This window comes from Notechis scutatus, chromosome 4 (genome assembly GCF_049901735.1).
Source record: "Notechis scutatus isolate UNSWTSFEM ecotype Mainland chromosome 4, rNotScu1.2, whole genome shotgun sequence".
Lineage (NCBI taxonomy): Eukaryota > Metazoa > Chordata > Lepidosauria > Squamata > Elapidae > Notechis > Notechis scutatus.
In genome coordinates this window covers 10,310,443-10,333,517 of record NC_142012.1, presented here as the reverse complement: position 1 = coordinate 10,333,517, position 23,075 = coordinate 10,310,443, and the positions used below count along the sequence as shown (strand labels likewise).

General features: G+C 42.2%; 1 protein-coding gene across 1 annotated transcript in view; it reads right to left on the bottom strand.

Moving 5' to 3' along the window:
- The window catches only part of FRAS1 (Fraser extracellular matrix complex subunit 1), a 419,940-nt gene that overhangs the window by 180,566 nt on the left and 216,299 nt on the right, over positions 1-23,075 (bottom strand). Inside the window, 3 exon segments of the mRNA XM_087962750.1 lie at positions 300-446; positions 4,409-4,555; positions 9,828-9,983. Of these exon segments, the coding sequence (XP_087818876.1) occupies positions 300-446; positions 4,409-4,555; positions 9,828-9,983 (450 nt within the window).

Below are 23,075 nucleotides of genomic sequence, written 5' to 3'. Positions count from 1 at the left end.
TCTTATCTGTTATCTTTTTGGCAAGTCTCGCACAGTTTGGCAAGGCTTGTGCTTATCACAGCTAATTATTTTGTAACAGCATTATAAGGTTTCTGTTCTTTTTGAATTGTGTTTGATTTGTCGGAAAACGGCGTGGGTCAGAACACCAAGTGGGAGACAGGACTGAAGAGAAAGGGCTTCAATATGGAAGGAGAGAGAGAGACAGGGAAGGGAAGAGAGCCCATAGGTGGATTCAGGCAGACCACTGAAACGTCATTGTTACTAAGATTCAACATGGACATTTGGGGAATTCCCTTTACCTTTGCATGTCCTGGTAGACAAGTCAAGGAAATATTGCGATGGACATTTATCATACTGGCACTCTCCAAACAGTAAGACTTTGGATGGGTCTTTGCAAGAAGTACAGTGGGATCTCGAATCACAACTCAGACACGAATCACTGCAAGCTGGAGAGAAAGATAAAACATCAAGACTCATCCGATTTCACATTAAGAACTGAAGCTATAAGAGTTAAGAATTAGAAGTTCCAAATCTTCATTTCAAATAACCCTTCAGCAGTCTTTCTATGGGGACAAGTCACAATACAGAGATTTCTAAAAAAAGAAAACCAAATTACCGAGCTACATCATATATAAAACACTTTGGATAAGTCAAAGAATTATACGAAGTAGAGGTGCACTATTTATATGAAGCCAAGTTTTTCATTTCATTATTGACCAACATAGCATGGAGGACAGTCCTGGACCAAAAACGTAGCATAGCTTTAAATTTCATTCATTAAGCAGGGAATGTGATTACCTTCCTGTGTAATAATAATACATTTCTTTTTGGGGGGTACGTGAACAATGAAATGCTGGCAACTTTAAGACATGACATGTGGACTTCAACTCCCAGAATTCTTCAGCCAGCCATACTGAGGAATTGTGGGAGTTGAAGTCGACAAGTGTTAAAAGTTGCCAAGATTGAGAAACCCTGGCCAGGACAGCATAACCCAACCTGTCTAGGAGATATTTTAACAGGGAAAGCATCCATACTGATGATACTAAACTCCAACAACTTCACCCAATAGTTTTACATAAATGTGAAATAGAGAGTTTGATGCGTCAAACTCTCAGGCACCACACAACCGAGGGGCCGTAGATGTGATTTCTCCCCTCCTTAACACCTGGATTGGAACAGACTCCTCAATGCTGACTGGAACACACTACTGAGGAATGAGATGAACCATTGATCCAGATTTCTTCCTGACATGCTAGATTGGCATCCACAAGGGAAGACTGACAGAGAGCCACATTTAAACATAAACACAACAGTGGATTTGAAGCAATGCAGGTCTGAGTGTAGGAGATGACCAGGCTGAGCCCGAGGGAGGAGTCAAACATGTCATCAGTCATGAATCTCTCCATGCCCACAAGAGATCTAAGTCCAGCCCACCTCAAATTCCCTTGACTCTTATTGACTGTTAATTTGTTTTGGCTGTTAGTAGTTCAGATTTTTGTAGAGAGCTTAAGTTCGCAATAAATCTTTACAACTATTTGAAGTGAGTGAAACTTCTGATTTTCCTGACACTCAGAAATCTAGAGCAGATAGCATCCTGCAATACTTTAACATAGTCCCAGAGGTGCTTTTTCAAGAGGCAACTGGACTTTCTGGTTTTTCTTTGAAGGCGTTTCCCACTTCTTATCCAAGAAGAAGAAAAACCAGAAAGTCCAGTGGCCTCTTGAAGAAGCACCTTTGGGACAACTGTGACCTGGATGACTGAGAATCTCTATAGACAGTTTAACATAGTGTTCCCCAAACTTGGCAACTCTAAAAAAAGTGTGGACTTCAACTCCCAGAATTCCTGGCTGGGAAAAACACATCTTAAACTTGCAAGGTTAAGAAACACAGCTTTAACAAATTAATTAACAGAATAGATCAAACAAAAATAGAGTGGTGCGGTGGACTAGATATGGAGCTGTTGTCTCACAATCAGGAGGCTGTGAGCTTGATTCTAGGTAGAGTCTGATATTTTTCTTTCTGGGCAAAATGAGAATATATCTGTTGAAAAAAAACTCTGCATTGGCGACAGGAAGGGCATCAGGCCAGTAAATACTCAGCTCCATTCGGTTGTCTATACTCCATCCTGCAAGGGATTATGGGGTTGTTAAAAGAAGACAATAGATCAAACAAGAATAAACACACAAGCTCTTTTGAGTTAATACAGCTTCAAAGTGATCACAGTTAAAAACTAAACCTTCTTCTCTCCTAACTTTCTTTCTTTAAATTTAAGGACACAGAATTCCACGCTGCCTGCCCACTTCTCTCAATGGAATCCATCCTATAATATCGCTTGTATCTAATTTTCTATGCCATAGCATCTCATTCACTTTATCAATTCCAGAGAGTGTCACAAGGCTTAATTAATTAACAACTGTAACATTAAGAAGATATGTGGATTAACAGAGCGAAGAAACGGCTAATAATGAGATGCATTACCATTTACCAACTTCAAATATACCAGTGACATATTATTCAAAACGGCGGCATAAAAGCAATATAAAATGTACAGTGTAAGCTACCTAGATTTGTCTGAGGTGCACGTTTACGAGAACCACTTTGATATAAATGTTTGGGATTCATTGCAAGCCTGATTTCGGCAGTCTCTTTTAATTGTACCTTTCTCAGCCTATGTTATGCCCTTGTTGGAGTCTGACTCTGAGGGGGAAATTGAGGAGCTGTCAGGAAGTGGGAGTGCGGCTCTGGTAGCTGTGGAAGAAACAGGGGAAGAGCACAGTCCGGCTGGGCATTCAGAGGAAGACCCAGGGCCATCCCCTCTTCATCCTAGGGCATGCAGGGAGGACGGAGAAGGGAGCAACATGTCTTACGGGAGAGGAAAAGGCCCTGATCCCTTTTATTAGTTGCAGCTGAGAGAACAGGATATAAGTGGGGCATTTTAAATAGCTCTTTGCTGGAAGCAAAGCGTGCTTTATCTTGGTCGAGGCTTATCTGGATTTTGGCGTCTTCCCAACTGTGGTTGCTGCGTTATCTTGTGGAATTCTGCAATTTATCATCCTGACCTGCCGTGTTAATGACTCCAGTGTGGTTTGTATTGGGTTTTTTATTTCTAATTATTTTTACTTTTGGTTTGGACTGCATTTACTCTCTTCCTAGATTGTTTTTGGGAAGAGTTTGATAACAAATCGAGGATAATTGGACATTGAGGCCCAAGTTTATTTTACTTTCGTGACTGTGTTATTTTTGTGTCACGCCCTCGGGGCATCACAGCCTATTGTACAATGTACTACCCTAAAGGTTTTGATTAATGCCCACATCTTAATTTTAGTTGGAGTTTTCTCCTTTCTGTTCTGTGGGAGTCAAAGTAATGACAATTTAACATGTCCTAAACATGGAAATGTCCTAGAGAAGTCATAATGCAATTTGCTCGGTTTGAAATAGTGTTATTGTATGAACTCAGCCATTGTAGCTTTTGATCCAGAAATGTATAGTTTAGCGCAGTGTTCCTCAACCATGGCAACTTTTAAGATATGTGGACTTCAGCTCCCAGAATGTGCCAGCTGGGGAATTCTGGGAGTTGAAGTCCACATGTCTTAAAAGTTGCCAAGGTTGAGAAATACTGGCTTAGTGCACTGACACAATGCTAATCATTGTGGCGTATCTAGCAAGCCATGTTTAGTAGGATTGCACGGATTAAGATGCACAAATATCACACAGACACACAACAAATGATCTAATAATTTACAGATAGTCCTAAATTTGCAATCATTTACTATGTCTCCCTGAAAATAAGACCCTGTCTTATAAATTTTTTGCAACCAAAAAAGGCACCAGGTCTTATTTTGGGGGGATGTCATCCACTGACTAACCTCACTTGCGCGCATCGTCCCTGGCCTCCTTTTCACTGTTAGAGGCCTTCAGGAACTTCTTCTGCGGCTGGCAAGGCTTTCCTGAAGGCCTCTGCAGCCGATAACAGAGCTCGGGATTGATCCGGAACTTTGTTACCAGCTGCAGAGGCCTTCAGGAAAGCCTTGCCAGCATTGCCGGCTGCAGAAGAAATGGGCCGATGCAAGGCAGGTGTTGGAGTGTTGTGAGGCCTGGCTACAACTGTCCAAAGGTAAGTAGTAGAGCAGTTCCACTACCCCCAATCCCCACCCTAGCTTAATTTTATCCGTGCACTCTGGAATGGGTGGGATCTTAATTAGGGTTTATTTTGGAGGTAGGGCTTATATTGGGATCACATGTAAAAATCAAGCTAGGACTTACTTTCAGGGTAGGTCGTATTTTCAGGGAATCAGGTAGAAACCATTCACAGTGAGTTGGCTGTGGTAAGTTGTCATAAACACACACCCCTTCAGACTTCTCTAAAACATTGTCCCAAATAAAACTGAGAAACTGAGGCACAACGTACGTTTGCAGTGGAGGTTCTCATCCTGATAGAATCCCAGAGAACAGGCCGAGAGGCACAAGCCAGTGTGAGAAAGGACGAGGCTGGGGTCACAGGAAGTGCAGGAAAATGGGCCTTCTCCTCTACAGGTTTTACAGGAAGGATGACACTCTGGAAAGGAAGAAGGAGACAAAGGCATTTAAAATGCGGGCTCTCAAACTCCATGCATAGGTAACAAGAAATGTGTTGGATTCAGAAATGAATGTTGCAATCTCCACTCAGCCTCGAAATCATGAGATCTCTAAACCATCCAGTCATGCCCTTATTGGAATCTGATTCCGAGGGAGAGGTCGAACCGCTGACAGGGAGTGGGAGTGTAACTCCAGTGGCTGTGGAGAAAACTGGGGAAGGGCACAATCCGGCTGGGCATTGAGAGGAAGATTCAGGGACACCCCCGCTTCATCCTAGGGAACACAGGGAGGAACGGAGAAGGGAGCAACATGGGTTACGGAGGAGAAAAGGGCCCTGATTCCCTTAGCTGCAGCTGGGAAAACAGGATAAAGAGGGTGTTTGCGCACAGCACCTTGCTGGAAGCAAAGTCTGCATTATCTTTCTTTGTCAAGTCTTATCAGGGTTCTGGCATCCTCCCAACTGTGTGTGTTTCATTATCTTTTGAAGTCTGCAATTCTTTATCCTGCCCTGTCTCGTAATTGCTGCAGCGTGGTTTGTGTTGGTTTTTATTTATAATTTATATGTACTTTGGGGTCGGACTGAATTTCTTCCCTTTAAAGACTGTTCTTGGGAGAGTTTTCTTTTCTCCAGCCGAAGATAACTGGACATTGGGGGCCAAGTTGGAGTTATTAAAGGGACTTTACCTACTTTTGTGACTTTGTTGCTTTTGTGCCACGCCCCGGGTCATTACACTATACTCCCAGAATTCTTGCAAAAGCAAAATGAATCCAGGTAGTCTTCAACTCACAACAGTTCATTTAGTGACCGTTCAAAATTACGACAACACTGGGAAAAAAGTGACTCATGACCACGTTTCACACGAGGATCATTGCAGCATCCCGGTAGTCACACGATCCAAATTCGGATGCTTAGCAACTGGTTCATATTTCCGACGGTTGCAGTGTCCCGGGGTCACGTGATCCCCTTTTGCGACTTTCTGACTAGCAGAGAGTCAATAGGGAAGACAGATTCGCTTAACAAGCGTGTTACTGATTTAACAACTGCAATGATTCACTTAATTGCAGCATGAAAGGACGTAAAATGGGGGCAAAACTCACTTAACAACTGTCTCGCTTAACAATACAAACTGTTGGCGCCCTTGTGGTCATAAGTCGAGGACTACCTGTAATTAGGGCCCAGGTCTGTAGCTTACTAGGTCTAGCCAAATCCCAGTGAGATTTAAATCCATTTTTCTTTTTACCAATTGTTTCGCAGAGTTTAAATTTCCATGCCTGGACTTTTAGTAAAATATTCAGACATTTAAAGCCATAAGGAAAATAATTAACAACTCTGTGGCTAATTTAACAACCACAGTGATTCACTTAACAACTAACTGAAGCAAAAGAATTCATAAAATGGGGCAATATTTATTTATTTATTATTTATTTATTTATTTATTTAATATTGTCGCCTATTCGCTCATGGCGTCTCGAGGCGGCTTACACAAAAACTAACAAAAAGAATCAAATAAATTAGTAAAGTACAATAGAACAAAATTTGGGGGGGGGGGAAACACCCCAACTCCCACCCACACTGCCCCGATATGGTATTTTTATCATTTGTAAACTGCCTAGAGTAGCCATGAACAATTAGATGGCTATATAAATTGTATGAATGAATGAATGAATGAATGAATGAATGAATGAATGATTGATTGAACGAACAACTGTCTCACTTAGAAATAGAAATAGAAATCCATTATGGTCATAGGTCAAGGACTATCTGTACATCCCTGTGTGCCATTATCTTGCTCCCTTAGAAGGTAGAACACAAAATCTATCAACAATACCAATTATTGTTATTACAGAATAGACAGCCAATTCTGTCTGGCTCTGCTTCTATTCTCCTTAACACTATCTTGGGTTAATTGGATAATTATTAATTACAGTTTCACCCAATACATTATGTAGTTTCTGCCCAATCGGTGATTACAAATGTCTCAGTTCACTCTTATCACCTCTGCTGGCAGTGAGAATAAGAACAGAGGAAAAGATAATGCAGCTTTCAGATTCTCAATTATCTTCCTTTAAAATGCTGCCAATTTCCCCAGGTGTTTGCTTGGATCCTGCCTGAATGAAAAGCATGTTTATTTATTTACTTATTTTTATCCTGCCTTTCTTATTTTTAGAAATAACTCAAGGCGGTGAACATACCTAATAATCTTTCCTCCTGTTATACGGGTAGTCCTCAAATTACGACCGTAATGAAACTCCACAATTATGGTTGTAAGAAGTGAGGGTTACAAAGAGGGCCATCATGTAACCAGACCTGATTTTACAACCCTTTTAGTTTAGTTTAGTTTAATTTAATTTAGTTTAGTTTAATTTATTAGCATTGCACCTCGTACAACGAAACCAAACACCATCTTCGGTGCACATCATGACCATGAAAATAAACACAAACACACATCCTTCACCCTCCACACATTGAACCGAAAACCCGACACCACATCAACACTGCACTATACAGCAGAATTCAACAGAACTACTGCCCTGGGATAAAAGCTGTTTTTCAGCCTATTTCTCCTTGTTTTTATTATTCTGTACCATCCGCCAGATGGTAGTTGTTCAAAAAAAGGGTTCCCAGGATGAGATGAATCTTTGAGAATATTTTGAACTTTCTTAAGGCATCAGGAGCTCTAAAGCTCTTCCAAAGAGGGGAGAGGGCAACTCATGATCCTCAGGGCAATGACATTAACCCTCTGGAGTGCTGTCCTATCTGCCCCTGTGCAATTGGCAAACCATACAGAGGAGCAGTAAGTTAAGATACTCTCTATGGTGCAGCGGTAGAAGGTCATCAGCAACTTTTCATTCAGTTGTTGTTTTCTGTTTCCTTTCCTTTCCTTTTTTTTTTACAGTGTTTGCTAAGCAAACATAGCTGTTGTAAATCAAATGCTGCAGTCATTATGTGAACTCAGCGGTGTCTATGAGGCAGTGTTTGCTGGAAACTGGAAATAAATTTCCAGACAAAATGTTATAAATCGTAGTCATATGGCTGCAGGGCACTGCAAGCAACCATAAATGTGGTCATGTGATCTGGGCAGGGCTGATGTCGAAACTTCAAATCTGTGTTGTAAGTAGCTTTGGAGGGGCGGGGCTTGTCGTAACTTTGAACGGTCGCTAAATGGCCAGTTGTAAGTCGAGGACACCCTGTTGAGTACTACCCATCACTCCGATGCAACCATTCGTACATGAAAGGAGTGATCTTCAGCCCAAATTTTTCCAATTTAATTCCCTCTATCTGTGTTGCGACTACAGGGTCCAGAATTCCTGGTCAACGTGGCTCAAGAAAAACATTCTGTGAGCTATAGCTAATAAAAACAGAAGTTAGAAACATGTAGATGAAAGAAAAGGACATGATATAAGGGAGGTTTGTTAAAATGGATAAGCAACTATTATTAGTGTTATTATTATAGAACTAGGGTAATTCATTACCAAGGTAATGAATATTGTTGTAAACATTTTGATTATTGTTTCCTAAAAATATTTGTACCCAGCCAACAGTTTAACTAAAAATGGAATCTTTATATGTTATAAATAAAATAAAAAACTATTTAAAAAAACATTCTGTGGGCTGCAGACCCCAATGCATTGCAGGGCTCAGATTGTGGCTGGAACAGTTCAACTGGAGGTCATTGAATGGGTTAACAGGAATGCAAAGAATGTAAACTGTCAGTAGATGTGCTGAGAGCTAGAGATAAGAGGAAGTCTTGGAAGAGGAAAGTCACCTCTTTATATTTATTTATTTGCATCCCGCCATTATTATTTTAAAAATAACTCAAGGCAACAAATGTATCCGACAAAATTTCCTCTCCTATTTTCCCCAAAACAGCAACCCTGTGAGGTGAATTTGACTGAGAGAAAGTGATTGTCCCAAAGACACCCAGCTGGCTTTCATGCCTTCGGCAGGACTAGAACTCACAGTCTCCGGGTGATTGGCTCAGTCACCCAGCTGGCTTTCATGCCTAAGGTGGGACTAGAACTCACCGCTTCCTGGTGATTGGCCCAAAGTCACCTGGTTTTTATGCCTAAAGCGGGATTAGAACTCAACGCTTCCTGGTGATTCGCCCAAAATTACCTGGCTTTTATGCCTAAGGTGGGATTAGAACTCAACGTTTCCTGGTGATTGGCCCAAAATCACCTGGCTTTCATGCCTAAAGTGGGTCTAGAACTCACCGCTTCCTGGTGATTGGCCCCAAGTCATCTGGCTTTCAAGCCTACGGTAGAACTAGAACACCTGGTTTCCAGGCAGGTGCCTTTATCACTAGACCAAACTGACTCTCTTATATTCCTGGAATATAATAAAGACAGTACAGTATATCCAGTTAAATTTGTCCTTGAATTATTGCATGAGTGCCAAGTTGGGTAAAGCTGTTCAAATCTCTTGATTTAACGGTTGATATGTGCTCATTTCTCAAGAGAATTTGCTCACCTTTTTGTGATGCAGAAAAATAATATCCTTAATTTTTGGGGGGGGAAAAATAACATTTAACCCTTGATAATACTTTCTACCTTACTGTGAATCCTACTTTATTGGGATTTATCCAGTAATGGAAATCGTCCGCCATCCTCTGCAGCGATTGAGAAAGTGATGCAATAAACCAACAGCACATCATAAATGACTAACAAATTAATATTATTGAACACCTGGCCCATCCAGATGTTGATGGACTCTAATCCTCTCCACCTTCCCAGCCAGCAATATCCACTGATATTAATGTCAATTAATGGCAGCCGCTATCAAATACATTGGAAGAACACCAGGTGATGGAGGAGGAATCAGCGTAATTAGATGCAGAACCGATAGAAGAAAATCATTAGAGACAGCTTTAAAATAACATTTACATCAATATCTATTCATCGTGATGATTATATACGCAATCCAGAGGGTGGATGGTTCTGGATATCCGTCACTTGAGAATGTGAGGATGTCTTTCTATCTAGCTTTTGAAAGTCTCTTGAAATTCCACAGAGAGTCAGTTTGGTCTAGTGATAAAGGCACCTGCCTTGAAATTCCACAGTTAGACAGGCTTTTGATTTGACCTACCACAGCAATATTTTTAATGTCCCTATGAATAATCTTATCACTAACACTTCATAGACAAGCAGATGCCACAGGTTCGGGGGGAAAAATATATTTATCTGATGGGAAATTAATTGGCATGTTCAATCTGTTGATTGCTAGTGCCTCTGTTTTCTCAAGCATTACTCACTCTGGCACGCTCCTCCCAGTTGGTAAAATCCCGCGGGGCAGTCTGTCACACAGTGGTCCTTCAGAAGCAGGTGATGGACATCGCGGCACCTGAGACAGGTGCTTCCTTGGTCTGTGTGGAGATCTGCCACACACAACTCACAGAGAGGATGGCAACCTGTTCGTAGGGGGCAGAAAGTTTGGTACAGTTCATAACAAATCAGCTTTCTTAATGGTCAAAACAGAAACATCAAGGTATAAGCGTGACCTTCCTTCCTTCCTTCCTTTTTTCTTTCTTTCTTTCTTTCTTTCTTTCTTTCTTTCTTTCTTTCTTTCTTTCTTTCTTTCTTTCTCTTTCCTTCCTTCCTTCTCTCTTTTTTTTTCAGTGTCGTCGTAACTTTGAACGGTCTCTATAAGTAGACTGTTAGAGGTCGAGGACCACCTATATTATTGTTTGGTGCTGCTTTTTGATAACTGCCAATTTGCAAAGCAAATTAAAGCAGCATCTACAAATGCAAAAACGCATCCTAAAATCATCAAGGTATAAGTGTGACTGACCTTCCTTCCTTCCATTTTTCTTTTCTCTCTCTTTCTTTCTCTCTCTTTCTTTTTTCTTTCTTTCTTTCTCTTTCTTTCTTTCCTTCCTTCCTTTTTTCTTTTCTTTCTCTCTTTCTTTCTTTCTTTCTTTCTTTCTTTCTTTCTTTCTTTCTTTCTTTCTTTCTTTCTTTCCTTCTTTCTTTCCTTCCTTCCTTCCTTCTCTCTCTCTTTTTTCAGTGTCATCGTAACTTTGAACGGTCACTATAAGTAGACTGTTATAAGTCGAGGACCACCTGTATTCTTATTGTTTGGTGCTGCTTTTTGATAACTGCCAATTTGCAAAGCAAGTTAAAGCAGCATCTACAAATGCAAAAACGCATCCTAAAATCATCAAGGTATAAGTGTGACTGACCTTCCTTCCTTCCATTTTTCTTTTCTCTCTCTTTCTTTCTCTCTCTTTCTTTTTTCTTTCTTTCTTTCTCTTTCTTTCTTTCCTTCCTTCCTTTTTTCTTTTCTTTCTCTCTTTCTCTTTCTTTCTTTCTTTCTTTCTTTCTTTCTTTCTTTCTTTCTTTCTTTCTCTTTCTTTCTTTCCTTCCTTCCTTCTCTCTCTCTTTTTTCAGTGTCATCGTAACTTTGAACGGTCACTATAAGTAGACTGTTATAAGTCGAGGACCACCTGTATTCTTATTGTTTGGTGCTGCTTTTTGATAACTGCCAATTTGCAAAGCAAGTTAAAGCAGCATCTACAAATGCAAAAACGCATCCTAAAACTGAAAGGGAAAAAAACAACCAACAAGAAAAATGAATAAAATATTAATCTTTAATAATAAAACATTAATGAAAACGAAAGCCCGAGATACCACATCAGAGAACTACAAAAGGAATTAAAATATTTACATCTCAGAGGCATGTTCACAAATTGTCATGGCCCAGAGCCTGCTGCAATAACCAGTTGTTGAAGATTTTCCTATGTGACAGCAAGGTTGGGTCCACATGGATTTTGGGGGGAGCTGCAGTTATTTATTTGCATTCTAAAGGAGACGGGGATCTACTCATAAATAAAATAATAATTGGAAGAGGCCACTGAATCAATGAGAGCAATTATGGCCTAGTGAACCAGGAGACAGTGAGTTCTAGTCCCACCTTAGGCAGGAAAGCCAGCTGGGTGACTTTGTGCCAATCAGCAGGACGTAAGTACCGAACCGGTAGTAACACCAGTTGAATCCCACCCTTGGAAAGTGGGCTGCGAAAATATCTACAGTCCCAGCACATCCTGGAGATAAACTGTTTCTTCTCTCAAGATGACGCATTGCACGCCAAAACAATTAGCCACAAGGACAGTTTTTCTCCCCATGCCATCACTCTGCTAAACAACTAATTCCCACAACACTGTCTTACGCCCTGGGATGACAAACCACCTAGTAAGGCTGTATTACCCCTTCTCATCTTTCCTATTGCCTAGTTCCTTAGTTTCTTATGACTATACTAAGAAAGGAGAATATTTGGCTCAGGCGTCCTTGGTGCTCTCTGAGCCTGCTTGTTTTCTTGCAGACGTTTCATTATCCAAACTAGGTAACATCATCAATGCTAAGGTAATGAATGACTATAACCTCTATGATTGTAACTTTGTTGTTTGTATATTTTATGAACTATGTTGATGGCTTTTATTTAGTATCCTATTATGATTTATGTTGATTGCTTACTTAGTATCCTAGGACTATCATTGAGTGTTGTATCTTATGATTTGTGATGATTGTATTTTATCATTCTGATCAGGATTTATCACTTGTTGCCTGTATGCACACTGAAAACTTATGCAATGGAGACAAATTCCTTGTGTGTCCAATCACATTTGGCCAATAAAGAATTCTATTCTATGCTATTCTATGCTATTCTATGCTATTCTATGCTATTCTATGCTATGCTATGCTATGCTATGCTATGCTATGCTATGCTATGCTATGCTATGCTATATTCTATTCCATTCCATTCCATTCCATTCTATTCTATTTTCTATTATAGTCTATTCCAGTGGTGGCTAACCTTTTTGGGGTACTGTGCCCAAAACTGCATGCCCCCCAATGCCCCCTGCGCATGCGATTCCCCCCCTTACCTGCACTGGGCATGCGAGTGCCTCCCAGCTGATTTTCGGCCTACAGAGGCTCAAGGGAAGCCTCTGCAACCTTTGCAGGCCGAAAAATGGGCCCGTTTCATCACTGCCGGCATTTCCGGAAATACAGGAAGTGATGAAACGGGCCTGTTTTTCGGCCTACAAAGGCTGCAGAGGCTTCCCTCGAGCCTCTGGAAGGCCAAAAAAGGCCGAAAACGGGCCGAAAATCACCTGGGAGGCACACACATGCGCAGGGAGGTAAATTTGGCTGGAGCTCGCATGCCCACACAAATGGCTCTGCGTGCCACCTGTGGCACACGTGCTGTAGGTTCGCCATCACGGGTCTGTTCTATTCTATTCTATATTCTACTCTAATTTCCATTCCATTCCATTGTTGAATGAAATTCTTTTATCTCCCACATCCTGGCTGTGCTTCAGTAGATCAAATCCTTCCCTGCTTCCTTCTCTAACAAGCATAGGAAATAGTTCACCGAGAGAGTGATAGCAAAATTTTCCCTTTGCCCTGTTGAAAGGTGTCAAAATGCCTTTCTTTCGAGGATTCGATTTTCCCGCTGGGAGAGCTCCGGCGCAAGGATACGGACAACTGCTTGAAAGCTGGATCTTTTTATTTTTCAGGAAGGCGGAGAACAGCGAGAAGTCTGCGTTCCTGGGCTAGCTAGCTTCTTATGGTAAGTCCCTGGTTTTTTATACCCCTTTCTCTCTTTGGAAGTCGATTTTGTGTGAGTGTTTGTATTTGTGCCTAATGTTTCAAATCCTGTTTGAGTTTGTCTTTATTTCCGCCGGAGGGCAAACTCCGCGGGGTGGCCAGATTGTATTATTGGTTTTCTGTAATCTCTTTTAGCTTTAAGATAGTTTTTCATATTTGTTCTGTGGCAATCTCCTGTCTGTCCCTTTTGTAATTTATATTTTGTGTCTTTTGTCTGTTTGTTTTGCTTATTTGGTATGTCCTGTGTTTGTAAGGGTTTTCTAAATTATCTTTTGTTTCCTTTTCCTATCTGTCTAGTTTTCTTAATTACTTAGGCTTTTGTCTATAGGGATTCTTTAACACCTTTTTTATTTGATTCCTTTTCCTATGGAAGTTTGTTTTCTGGCTGACCTGATGTTCCCCTTGGGCGTTTCCTGTTTTTTTTTTTTGTGACACTACTGCCTTCGTGAAATTCCCTTTCCACAGCCCGAGGCATTACACTGATTGCAACCACCCTTCAGAACTTGACAGCTGCCCAACAGAGCCTTGAATATTAGCATCGCAGACTCAACATTGAAAGGGCCAAGTTAGATCTCACCTCCAATCCTCCTGTTCAATAAAGAAGGCCAATTTAAAGCATCCTGACAGATGGGGTTGTCCAACTTCAGCTTGGATGTATCTTCCTTTAGTAATTGGTTCTACTGACAAATTTTTCAAAGGTGTTAAAAAGAACGTCATACACAAGAAGGCCAAGACCTGTTCTCTATCACGGACAATGTAGGACATGGAAGAATGATTTCACTTTATAAGGAATCTTATGTTCAGTTTGAATGGGAGCGGGGAAACTTCTTCATAAATACCGCAGAAGAGCTATTGCTCGATAGCAGTGTTTCTCAACCTTGGCAACCTGAAGCTGTGCGGACTTCAACTCCCAGAATCCCCCAGCTGGCCCTACTTTTTGGCAAGATTCATTAAATCAGGAAAAGGGTGCCTAAATGCTTCTGATTTTTCTGAAGGATAAGATCAGTTGGACGATGCAGCAATAACCCAGAAATTGGTGAACTTCATTGGTTATATGTCCAAGAAGAATCTGGACAAATGTCTCTCACAGATGCTGCAATCAGGACTCGTGCAATGGTGTGTGTGTGTGTGTGTGAGAGAGAGAGAGAGAGACAGAGAGAGAAGGGAGGGAGGGAGAGAGAGAAAGAAAGAAAGAGATAGGGGAGACAGAGAGAGACAGAGGGAGAGACAGAGAGAGAGAGAGAGAAAGAAAGAGAAACAGAGAGAGAGAGAAGGGGAGGAAGGAGTGGGAGGGGGAGAGAGAGAGAGAGAGAGAGAGAGAAAGAAAGAAAGAAAGAAAGAAAGAAAGAAAGAAAGAAAGAAAGAAAGAAAGAAAGAAAGAAAGAAAGAAAGAAAGAAAGAAAGAAAGAAAGAAAGAAAGAAAGAAAGAAAAAAAAGAGAAAGAGAAAGATATAGGGGAGACAGAGAGGGAGAAACAGACAGACAGACAGAGAGAATCAGACATGACAGAGAGAGACAGAGAGAGAGAGAGAGAGACAAAACAGACAGAGACAGAGAAAGAGAGGCAGAGAGAGATGAGCTCCATGGTCCCATCCAAATCTAGAATTCTCTGAAAAGTGTCATTTGCAGCTTAAATTTAGGAGCCTCTGGAAGCTACAGGTGGCCCTCAACTTCCAACAGTTCATTTAGTGACCATATTTATGACAGTGGTAGTGTCCCAAGGTCATGTAAAATCCTTTTGCCACCTTCTTACAATCAAAATCAAAGGGGAAGCCAGATTCAATTAACAATCAGGTTACTAACTTATCAACTGCAAGGATTCACTTAACAACCGCGACAAGAAAGGTCGTAAAATGGGGCAAAACTCACTTAACCAATGTTGGCAACAGAAACTTTGAGCTCAATTCGAAGACTGCCTGTACTTTTAAGAAAACCCATTCAAGGAACGGCTGGCTGAAAATGCCACCTAAAATAAAATGTTTTTTTTTTTTTTAAATCTGGCTGCAAGAAACTCTTTTGGGAAGCTGCATAAACTGCAAAGCATCGTATGCCACGTATGTTAACGGAGCATCAGCGTTCTTAATTTCAGGAAAAATCAATACTTATCTATCTTGCTGTCAAAATGGATATTTCAGGAGGAAGGGGTTGTGAGCAGAAATCACTCCCATCACACTTATAAGAACTATTTTACTCCTGCATTTGTCCCACGTAACAACAGTAATTTGCAAAAAAGCAGCTTTACTTGGAACAGCTTACATCCTGCAACAATAACCTTTCATATTAAACACCTGGCTATCCCAGGTCCTTGGGAAAAACTCAGCTAGATGGACAAAAACAGCAAATCCCTTCTAAATTTTATATGGCTGCCTGCAAACCAACCAAAATTCCTTAAACTTGTTGTCGACTCATAAAACATTCCTATTGTCAGAATATATTCATGAACTGGAATAGAGCATGGTAACAAGGTCAGCCAATGAATAGGCAGCTAAGTCAGCCAATGAGGACAGTTTGGAAACTGAAACTAGAAGTAGCCTAGGCTGGAAAATGAAACTAGAGGTAGCCTAGGTGTGGCTCTATATTAAGCTCTGCAATTCTGCAGCTCTGAGTCTGTCTATTGAAATGAAACTGCTTCTCTCCTCTTGCTTGCTTGCTGAACTAAAGTGAAACTGATGTCTGTTTCTGTTGCTGCTGTAAGTTGCTTGCAACAGGTTTCTGTTTGAGTTTGCTCCATGTTGGAGAAATCTACAGCTGGTTTGTAAAATCTACTTCTTATAGCAATAGCAATAGCTTAGACTTATATACTGCTTCATAGCGCTTTACAGCCCCTCTCTAGGCGGTTTACAGAGTCAGTAAATTGCCCCCAACAATCAGGGTCCTCATTTTACCCACCTCGGAAGGATGGAAGGATGGGTCAACCTTGAGTCTGGTGGGATTTGAACTGCCAAATTGTAGGCAGCTGGCTGCAGAAGTAGCTTGCAGTACTGCACTCTAACCACTGCGCCACCATGGCTCTTGTTATGTTTATAAAGATGTTAAATGAAGCATCAGCCATCTGTGTTTATTTTTCTGGCACTGAGTTAACGCTCCAAAATTCTGAATACTTATGCCTGTTTTAGTAGTTGCCATTAAAAAAAAAAAAAGGGGGGGGAGGAAATCTGAAAGAGCAATGCAGCAGTTTAAAAGTGAAAGTACATTCCAACTCTTATCTCTAAAAGATTGTAACTAAACTACCAGAGCTTTTGCCCATGAATATATTTAATTGGAGAACGTGAATGATGACACCCAGCCATTGAATGCGCTGAATTGGAGAATCTGATGGATGACACACCCAGGTGGGAGGGGGGAAACAGGGGACTGTAAATTACATATGCCAGAGTTGGCTTCATACAGGGCAGTGCCAGTAGGTCGCCTCTAATGAATCCTTTGAAGTTTTTTGAAGTTTGGCTCGAGAATCATGATTTAATTAGGGTGATTGCTGGAATCCTGACACTTGTAATTTGCTGTAAACTCACAACAAATTACAGGTAGTCCTTGACTTACAACCACAATTGAGCCCCACATTTCTGTGGCTAAGTGAGACGTTTGATAAGTGAGTTTTGCCCCCATTTTACAACCTTTCTTGCCACAGTTGTTAAGTGAATCACTGTGGTGGTTAAATTAGTAACACGGTTTTAAGTGAATCCGGCTGGCCCCCTTGACTTGGCTCATCAGACAGTCGCAAAAGGGGATCACATGACCCCCGGACATTGCGACCGTTGGAAATGTGAGTCCGCTCCCTTGTGCATCTTAATTTTGATCACGTGACCATGAGGAATACTGCAAATGGTCCTAAGTCAATTTTTTTTAGTGCTGTTTTAACTTTGAACAGTCACTAAACGAACTGTTGCAAGTCAAGGACTACCTGTAAAAGGTTTTTTAAAATCAAAAAGCAATGATGGACTGGTGCTATTGTATCTCCTGTACTGATGCTAACTGCTGTGTGATGACCCGGGGTGTGGCACAAAAGCAACAAAGTCACAAAAGTAGGTAAAGTCCTTTTAATACCTCCAACTTGGCCCCCAATGTCCAGTTATCAGCGGCTGGAGAAAAAACTCTCCCAAGAGCAGTCTTTAAAGGGAAGAAATTCAGTCTGAACCCAAAGTACATATAAATTATAAATAAAAACCAACACAAACCACCTGCAACAATTAATGAGACAGGGCAGGATAAGGAATTGCAGATTTCAAAAGATAACAAAACACACACAGTTGAGAGGACACCAGAACCCAGATAAGACTTGACAAACAAAGATAATGCATGCTTTGCTTCCAGCAAGGTGCTGTGCGCAAACACCCTTTATATCCTGTTTTCCCAGCTGCAGCTAATGAAGGGAATCAGGGCCCTTTTCTCCCCCATAACCCATGTAACTCACATTGCTCCCTTTCCGTTCCTCCCTGCATGCCCTAGGATGCAGAGGGAGTGGCCCTGGGTCTTCCTCTAAATGCCCAGCTGGATTGTGCCCTTCCCCAGTTTCCTCCACAGCCACCGGAGCCACACTCCCAATCCCTGTCAGCTCTCGAACTCCTCCTTGGAATCAGATTCCAACAGGGGCATCATCAGAGGGTTCTGACCAGTTCTGGAGAACCGGTAGCAGAAATTTTGAGTAGTTCAGACAACCGGCAAATTCCACCTCTGACTGGAGATTTTACAGTATCCTTCCCTTGCAACGCCCACCAAGCCATGCCCACAGAACCAGTAGTAAAAAAAATTGAATCCCACCACTGGGCATGGGCATAGTTGTCTTGCAACATGTAACATGTCTGTAGGCCAGAGAAGGAATAATGGATGGAAACTGATCAAGGAGAGATTCAACCTGGAAATAAGGAGGAATTTTCTCACCAGGAAAACAATCAAGCCATGGAACAGAAGTTGCCCTCAGAAGTTGTGGCAGCTTCATCATTGGAAACTTTCAAGAAGAGACTGGGCTGCCATTTGTCAGAAATGCTGTAGGGTCTCCTGCTTGGGCAGGGGTGGGGTTGGACTAGATGACCTACAAGGTCCCTTCCAACTCTGTTAATCTGAATGTCCAAGGCTCGCCTAGAATGGAATTTATTACTAGGAGGAGACTGACGGTGGCTACTTTCAGCAGCCCATTAGCCAAGCGCTCCTGACCGTCTCCTGAACAGAGATGTTTGAAAATACAGTATTTTATGGGGGGAAATAGGTTTTACAAGAAGTCTTTTGTATTCCGTGCATGCGAGAGATATTGGACACTAAATTGATCCTCATTATGGTGATTCAGAAAATTACAAGGGGAAATATCGGCAGTCTGGAAGAGAAGGCGTGCTGCTCCTGTCCAGATACGCTGTTTATGTCTCCTTTGCTGCTGGAATTTAACCCTTCTATCCTTTTGTCCCTTTCTGGTTTTTCTTTGAAGACGTTTCGCTTCTCATCCAAGAAGCTTTTTCAGCTCTGACTGGATTAGTGGGGAATGGAAGGATTTACGCTCCTTGCAAGCAGTTGGTCATTTGCATTCTTTTTAGAGAGTCACTGAGGCCACTTGGAGGTTTATCTGTGCCCTCTGGGTCACCCGAGTGGTGCAAAAGGGTGCGGAGCCTTCTTGGGACTGCGGAAAGGACTATGTTGTAGTCCTTGGAGATAGAGGATGTGGTATCCTTCCGCTTCGGTTGAGAGAGGGCTGTTCAATTTGGACATAGATGGCTTCTTTGACCCCTCTTTCAAACCAGCGGTCCTCCCAGTCCAAAATGTGGACTTTGCTGTCTTTAAGGGTGGCCTTTGTCTTTTAAATGCAGATGGACTGCTGAATCTAGTCCTGATGGGTTTATTCTCCTGTGTTGTGCCATGGGTTTACGAAGTGGTTGTTTTCTTTCCCCAATGTACAGATCTGCACATAGCTCGCTGCATTGCACATACCATATTGCTCAGTTTGTGTCTGGATGTTTTATATTTGGGGTGGATGAGCTTCTGCCTTATAGTGTATTCTCGTTTCTATCCTTCTATCCTTTTCTTCTTGTTTTGGAAGCTTTGGTTCAGCTGAACGATGATACAAGGATAATTTTTTGGGGTGCCAAAATCCATTTGTCAATAGAACTTCCAATTCAAACACAACAAATTAGCAAGGAGTGTGTGATGACTCGGGGCGTGGCACAAAGGCAACACAGTCAGAGAATAAGTCTGGGTTCCTTTATTAGCTCCAACTTTGCCCCCAATGTCCCGTTACCTTCTGGTCTGGAGAAAAACTCTCCCATGAATCTGCAACAGCCTTTGCCTGCAGATATTCCAATTCAAACATTGTAAACAGAAAACTTTAAACTATAAATCCAACAAGGCAAGTTAAGGTAATAAATCTGGCAGGGCAAGATAAGGAGTTCCAGAAGTGAAGTAACATGGTAGTAAATCAAACCAGTTGGGAGGATGCCAGGTACTCAGATAACAGCAGCCAACCCTAGATAAACTCAGCATTTGATCCCGACAACTGCCCCACCCACCTGCCTCTCCTTTAAACACCATCCCCAGGTGTGTCTTGTGAAGGGAATCAGGGCCCTTTCCTCCCTTGTAAGCCACATTGCTCCTTTCTCCATTCTTCCCTGCATGCCCTAGGATGAAGACAGGGTGGGCCTAGATCTTCCTCTGAACCCCCTCTCCCTTGTTCTACCTCTCTCCTGCTCTGCCCAGCCTGACTTTGCCCTTCCCCAGTTTCCTCCACAGCCAATGGAACCACTCTCCAGCTTCCTGACAGCTGTTCGTCTTTCTCCTCAGTGGATAATGTCTGTATCATTACAAGCAAGAGACCATCCAGTTTGGGAGCGAAGCACAATCCAGCCAAAGTTAGCAATCTTCACTCTCCTGGCTTCCAATGAAAGAGATTTAAAAACAAAGGACATTTAGCAGCGTGCTGCAGTTGATGGGAATTGTATTTATTTATTTGTATCCACCAGTGGTGGTATTCTTCCGATTTGGCCCGGTTTGGCTGAGCCGGTAGCACCAATGAGTAGCGGAGACCGAACCGGTTCTCTTCACCGCTTTGCTATTGGGCCCACCTGGGCTCCCATACTCACCTTTATCCTCTGCATTTGAAGCGCGGCTGCTTTGCGCGGCACAGCAGAGTGCCGCGCGGCAGCTGCTGAAGCGACCAGGAGAGTGCAGGCTTGCAGGAGGTGAGTTGGAACGCCTCTGCGTCTGCACCAATACTTCTGCGCCTATGCACATTTGGTGCGCGTGCACACAAAATGTGTGCATGTGCGCAAAGCACACCCACCAAGCCACACCCACCGAGCTGGTGGTAAAACTTTTTGAATCCCACCACTGGTATCCGTCTTTATTATTTTCACAAATAACTCAAGGCGGCAAAACGTATCCAGCAGTTTCCTCTTCCCCTTTTCCCCACAACAACAACCCTGTGAGGTAAGTTAGGCTGGGAGAGAGTGACTAGTCCAAAATCACCCAGTCGGCTTTCATGACTAAGGCAGGACTGGTTGTTAAGTGAATTTGGCTTCCCTTTCGACTTCAGTATTGACGTATTTACGTCAACCTCCTACTCGACCCATCCGGCTGCATTGTGTGAAAAACGGTCATAAGTCCCGTTCTCAGTGCCCTTGCAGATTTGAAAGGTTCCTGAGCAAACAGTTGTAAGTTTAGCACTACCTGTAAATTAGGTGAGTGAAACTGACTAGGGAAGACACGTAAAACTGACAATCTGGTTTATTATGTGGCTCACTGCTCAACAAGGCAAGAACATTTAGAAGCAGCTGCTCTCTGCTGTTGCCAGACTGTTACAAAGGCAAATCTGGATTCTCAAAATGGGAAAGGGGAAAAAAAGAAATCAAAGAAGGAGGGGAAAAAAAAGTAGGAATCATTCTTTCAGACAAACCTCACAGGATTACTGACAACGTAAAAACTGGCTATATTATCTCAAAGTGGAACAGGTTGCAGAGAAAAGAACTCAACTAATTATCTAATGCCTTTCAAAAGACCTCATTTTGGGTCTGTTGTTCTTCCCAAGGATAGCACTATTTTTCTATTACTCCCTTCCTGCCAATTAAATTGACTTACTCCGTTACCTTCTCTGAAAGATAATAATTGGTGTAGCTTCTCACAATTAAAATGTTTTTCGCTTTTTTGCCACTGGCTTTCTGGCTGCAATTAATCTGAAGTTGGCAAACTGAACTGTTTGTCTATATAGGAACAAAAAAAAGAAGAAGAAGAAGAAGTTTCTTTGAAGAAGTAATATCCAATGTTTGCCCCCAGGGGTTGGAAAGGAAAATTTGATATTAAACAAGCATCAATGACAGACTGAGTGACAGTTATAAAAATACATTAGAAACTGAAATTTCCTCAAACAGGAGCATTAACATTCAGTGCAGTAGTATTTATGTCAACCTCCTACTCAACCCATCCTGGGGATATTTTTCCCTTCCCGGACAATACAATATAGAAGCAAGGGGGCGTGGCCAGGGTGGGCGTGGCCATCATGACGTCACTCAGGTCGGGAGCGCCTGTGATGGGTCATGTGCTCTGCCAATGAAAACGGGCTCCCGGCTATGGTGAGAGGCAAATATTTTTACTATTGGTTCTGTGGGCGTGGCTAGCGGGGCATGGCCATGTGACTGAGTAGGCGTGGTTTTTTCCCTCCCGATGATCAGCTGTGCCGGGATCCCCCTCGCTGTCTTACTGCTTCGCCTAGGAGGTTTCCCTGAGGCTCAGGAGGAAAAAAAACAGAGTGAGGGGACGGCGCATAGCATCCCTCTCCCTGCACGCTCCTTTTTGCCACCTGGGCCTCAGGGGCGAAGCAGTTAAGACAGTGAGGAGGATTCCAGCACAGCTGATCATTGGAACAGCTGATCGTCAGGAGGGGGGGAAAAATACGGTTCGGCTTGAAGCAATAGCTGTTTTTTTACTACCAGTTCGGCCAAACAGTAGCATTCTTTACTACTGATTTGCCCAAACTGGGTCGAACCGATAGAACACCACCAGTGGCTTCTGATCTCTGTTTTCGGCTTCCATGGCCTCCTGCAACCCTTTGGCAGTGAAAACGGAGCTTGGGAGCTCCGTTTTCACTGGCAGAAGCACCACAGGCAGGTCCTTTGCTGTTTCCAGGCAGGCCCCGCAGGCCAGATCTAAGTACCCTGCGAGCCAGATCCAGCCCCCCGGGCCTTGAGTTTGACACCCCTGCTATATATAAACACTGTCTACTCTGCTGCCCACTAATGCTTGTCTGAATTTGTGCAGTTTAGATCTGCTATGGCTAAACATTGCAATGACTACAAGTCCAGTAAATTAGGAGCAATCAGAGAGTGAAAACAAATGCCAGAACATTTTAAATTGCAAAAATGCCTGGAAGTAGATGGAAATATGATTCAGATCACATAAGAGACAAAGAAAAACTTATTCAAGATGGCTTTGGTTCGTGCATACGTGGTTAGAAAAAATATGAAGGCAGCATATAGATTATAAGCCAGAGCTATTTTTACAAGACATAATACCAGAAAAATGAAATGAAAACCCTCGACACGGCACCAACGCTGCACTATACAGTAGAATTCAAAAGAGCTACTGCCCTGGGATAGAAGCTGTTTTTCAGCCTATTTGTCCTTGTTTTTATTATTCTGTACCGTCTGCCAGATGATAATAGTTAAAAAAAAAAGGGTTCTCAGGATGAGATGGATCTTTGAGAATATTTTGAACTTTCTTAAAGCTCTTCCAAAGAGGGGAGAGGGCAACCAATGAACTTCTGTTGTGCCATGCATTGGGGAAGTGGTTGTTCTGTTTCTCCAATGTGCAGATCTGTACATATCTCACTGCATTGTACTGCATATATCACACTGCTCAGTTTGTGGGGTGGGCAAGGAGGAATAGCAATAGCACTTAGACTTATATAATGCTTCACAGGGCCTTAC